Below are 2,674 nucleotides of genomic sequence, written 5' to 3'. Positions count from 1 at the left end.
TGCTCCATTAAAACAACGTTCTTTTTCAAACGATGTAATAAAGGTTTCGGGAGTGTTGCATACCTCACAATCCAAACACTTTTTCTGTCACGCCGGCAAAGAGTTATATCACCACACCGACACAAAGACAATATCTTATCGTAGCTTACAGCCAGTTTGCGGTTGTGTGCACAAGAGTGAGAGTGTACCACCCATAACAACAATGCAGCTAAGCACAGGTGATTAATGCCGCAACTAATTGCTCGATGACGAAAGCCTGCAGTATGCTACAAAATAAGATAGCTGGAGTCTGATCACAATCAAAGCTTGCAACTGTGGTTGGAGATGAATTTATTCCAGTCTCTATAGTACAGTACATTACAAGAGTTTTTCAAATACTTACAATATGCTACTATTTAAAAAAAAACACTAGCACCATTTCCCCAAATGAAAACATTGTATATTGCCGTACGGAATAAAGAGACTTGAGATATATTCTCCCAATTAGCCGAGGTGACCCAACGTTTTGTGCATTTCATGCGTTCTAAGGCATGTCTGACTGAGGAGTGGAAAAATACTTTTGAAAAATTCAAGACTACTTTCGTGGGTCAACCATCCAAAAGAAAGCTAGAGCGAGAAAAGGCATACGATGGAATCACTGATTTTTAAGTGAGAGTAATGCGATGCTTTCTACAATTACTTCTCTGGTTTGTTTGGGGTTATTTTGGTGAGAACCAAACCATTTTTTTAGGTTGGTTTTTCCAAAGCACGCCAAATGGAATATATTTTTTAAAGACAACTCTATGAATTCAAGATGACCAGCACATTTGACGATATAACAAATATATGAGCTTATTTGACCAGTTCATGTAAGCTCTGAAGAAGCCTCACCAACGAGTCATAAAGTGACACAAGAATGTGGTTTGATGCAATGAGCCTTTAAAAAAAAAAAAAAAAAAAAAAGCGGTTCAGCACTCAAGTCAATGCCGTGACGAATGTAGGAAGGTATTCCTCTCTAAAAAATGAAAAGTCATTCACTTTTATGTCAGGGAAAATCATTTGCAAAGTCTTGATTTTGTTTTTTTTTTTAATTTTATGTAACGAGACAGATTTCATAATTATAAAACTCTTTCAATCTCTCCCAGAGGTAAAAAGGCTCAAATCAATGAGTTGGTAGAGTGGGAGGCGAGTTGCATGGCCGCAGGTTTATTCCATCGTTAAAGCTTAAACATCAAAAAGAAGGTACTTGGATTTACCCCCATTTTGGACAAGCGGGGCAAAATTATCCCATTCAAGGCTACATAAGAAGCACAAATGTGGTCTCACATCACTCCCACGAACAATCATTGTTAATACTGCCTGATATATTAAACATGGCTTCCCAAAAACAACTCCCACCCACCTGATATCAGCAAAATACCGAGCGATTACCCAACAGACTGAGCAGTAACTTACACTGAGATAAATCTATAGCCTGACACACCTGGAGGGACTTGCATCATCCGTTTTGTCTCCTGATGTATTTTACAGGAAGCATGCAAGTCAGGAAAACATATTTAGCTGCCCTTTTTGTCCCACATTCCATCTTCAAAAGTCCCCGGTGTCCAATCCCCATCAATTGCAAGCGTCATACACCCCAGAAAAATCCAAAGAAAACAAATAATAACCATCAGCCCGCATGGCTTCAGTCTTCAAAAAGTGAGGTCATTCCCCCGTCCCTCCCAAAATGTTCTTTAGTCAGAAACTACAATGTTCATAAATACAGCTGTACTTCAAGCTCTTGGTGTCATTTTTTTCAAAAGTTTTAAGTCCCCTTGACATTTTTGGTGTGAGGTCTGTTCGCAAGGCTGGCGTAGTAAGCACACTGAGAGGGGTCACATTGGCCAGAAGGTCCTGGAGGGCCAGGTTGACCATGGGGTCCAGGGTTTCCTGGCTCCCCTTGGGCTCCTGCTTGTCCTGGGCCTCCGTCCTTACCATAACCAGGCATACCAGCTGGACCTGTGGTAGACAGAAGAACTTTAGCCCTCAAGATAGCTTAGTGCAAATCCAATAACATCAAGCTAACAGTGTTCAGTAGAATGTTTGGTTTGTGGTTATTACCTATTGCACCAGGAGGGCCTTGCTCTCCTCTTTCACCGATCCCAGAATCTCCCTTGTCTCCTTTCGTACCCCTTTCACCTGGAAGGAAAAAGTAAGATCGGTGGATTGTGTCATGTTAACGATTGAGGTATATTCACTCGAACATTCCTTGGGTGCTTTTTGAACAGACATAAGCAAATTCAATCGATAAATGACCATTTGTACTCGGAGCTTGTGAATCTCAGTTTTAGCTTTTAGAACCAGCTACCAAACTTAAAGAATGAGTTGGATGCAATGATAAAAGCTCCGCTGGTGGGATACACACAGTACCAAGGTCAACTGTGTGAACCACTACAATGACTAGACTTTTTTTTTTTTTAAATATTGTGTCTACCTTTTGGACCCATGGGTCCCCTCAATCCTTCGCCTCCATTAAGTCCAGGTATTCCCGGTTCACCCGGTGGGCCAGTTCGTCCAGGGTTGCCTTCTTTACCAGGAGGGCCGGGTGGTCCTGGGCGTCCCGCTGAACTCTTTACGTGGGCAGGTTGCATCTGAGCCATAAGGTAGGCTAATTTGGCTGGAAGCACAAAAGAAACACTTCTAAGGAAATGGACTC

General features: G+C 41.7%; 1 protein-coding gene across 1 annotated transcript in view; it reads right to left on the bottom strand.

Moving 5' to 3' along the window:
- Positions 1 to 301: 301 nt before the first annotated feature.
- The window catches only part of col22a1 (collagen, type XXII, alpha 1), a 31,460-nt gene continuing 29,087 nt past the window's right edge, over positions 302 to 2,674 (bottom strand). The window contains exons 63-65 of the mRNA XM_088319467.1: positions 2,453 to 2,635; positions 2,080 to 2,157; positions 302 to 1,977 (exon numbers count right to left, since the gene is read on the bottom strand). Coding sequence (XP_088175593.1) covers positions 1,784 to 1,977; positions 2,080 to 2,157; positions 2,453 to 2,635 — 455 coding nt within the window. The 3' untranslated portion in view covers positions 302 to 1,783. The remainder of the gene's footprint in view (positions 1,978 to 2,079; positions 2,158 to 2,452; positions 2,636 to 2,674) is intronic.

The sequence above is a fragment of the Idiotropiscis lumnitzeri genome, chromosome 16 (assembly GCF_059441095.1).
Source record: "Idiotropiscis lumnitzeri isolate Australia: NSW breed Sydney's pygmy pipehorse chromosome 16, RoL_Ilum_1.0, whole genome shotgun sequence".
In the NCBI taxonomy this organism is placed as follows: Eukaryota; Metazoa; Chordata; class Actinopteri; order Syngnathiformes; family Syngnathidae; genus Idiotropiscis; species Idiotropiscis lumnitzeri.
Note: the sequence above shows the minus strand (reverse complement) of the source record. Positions and strands in the feature narration are given on the sequence as shown.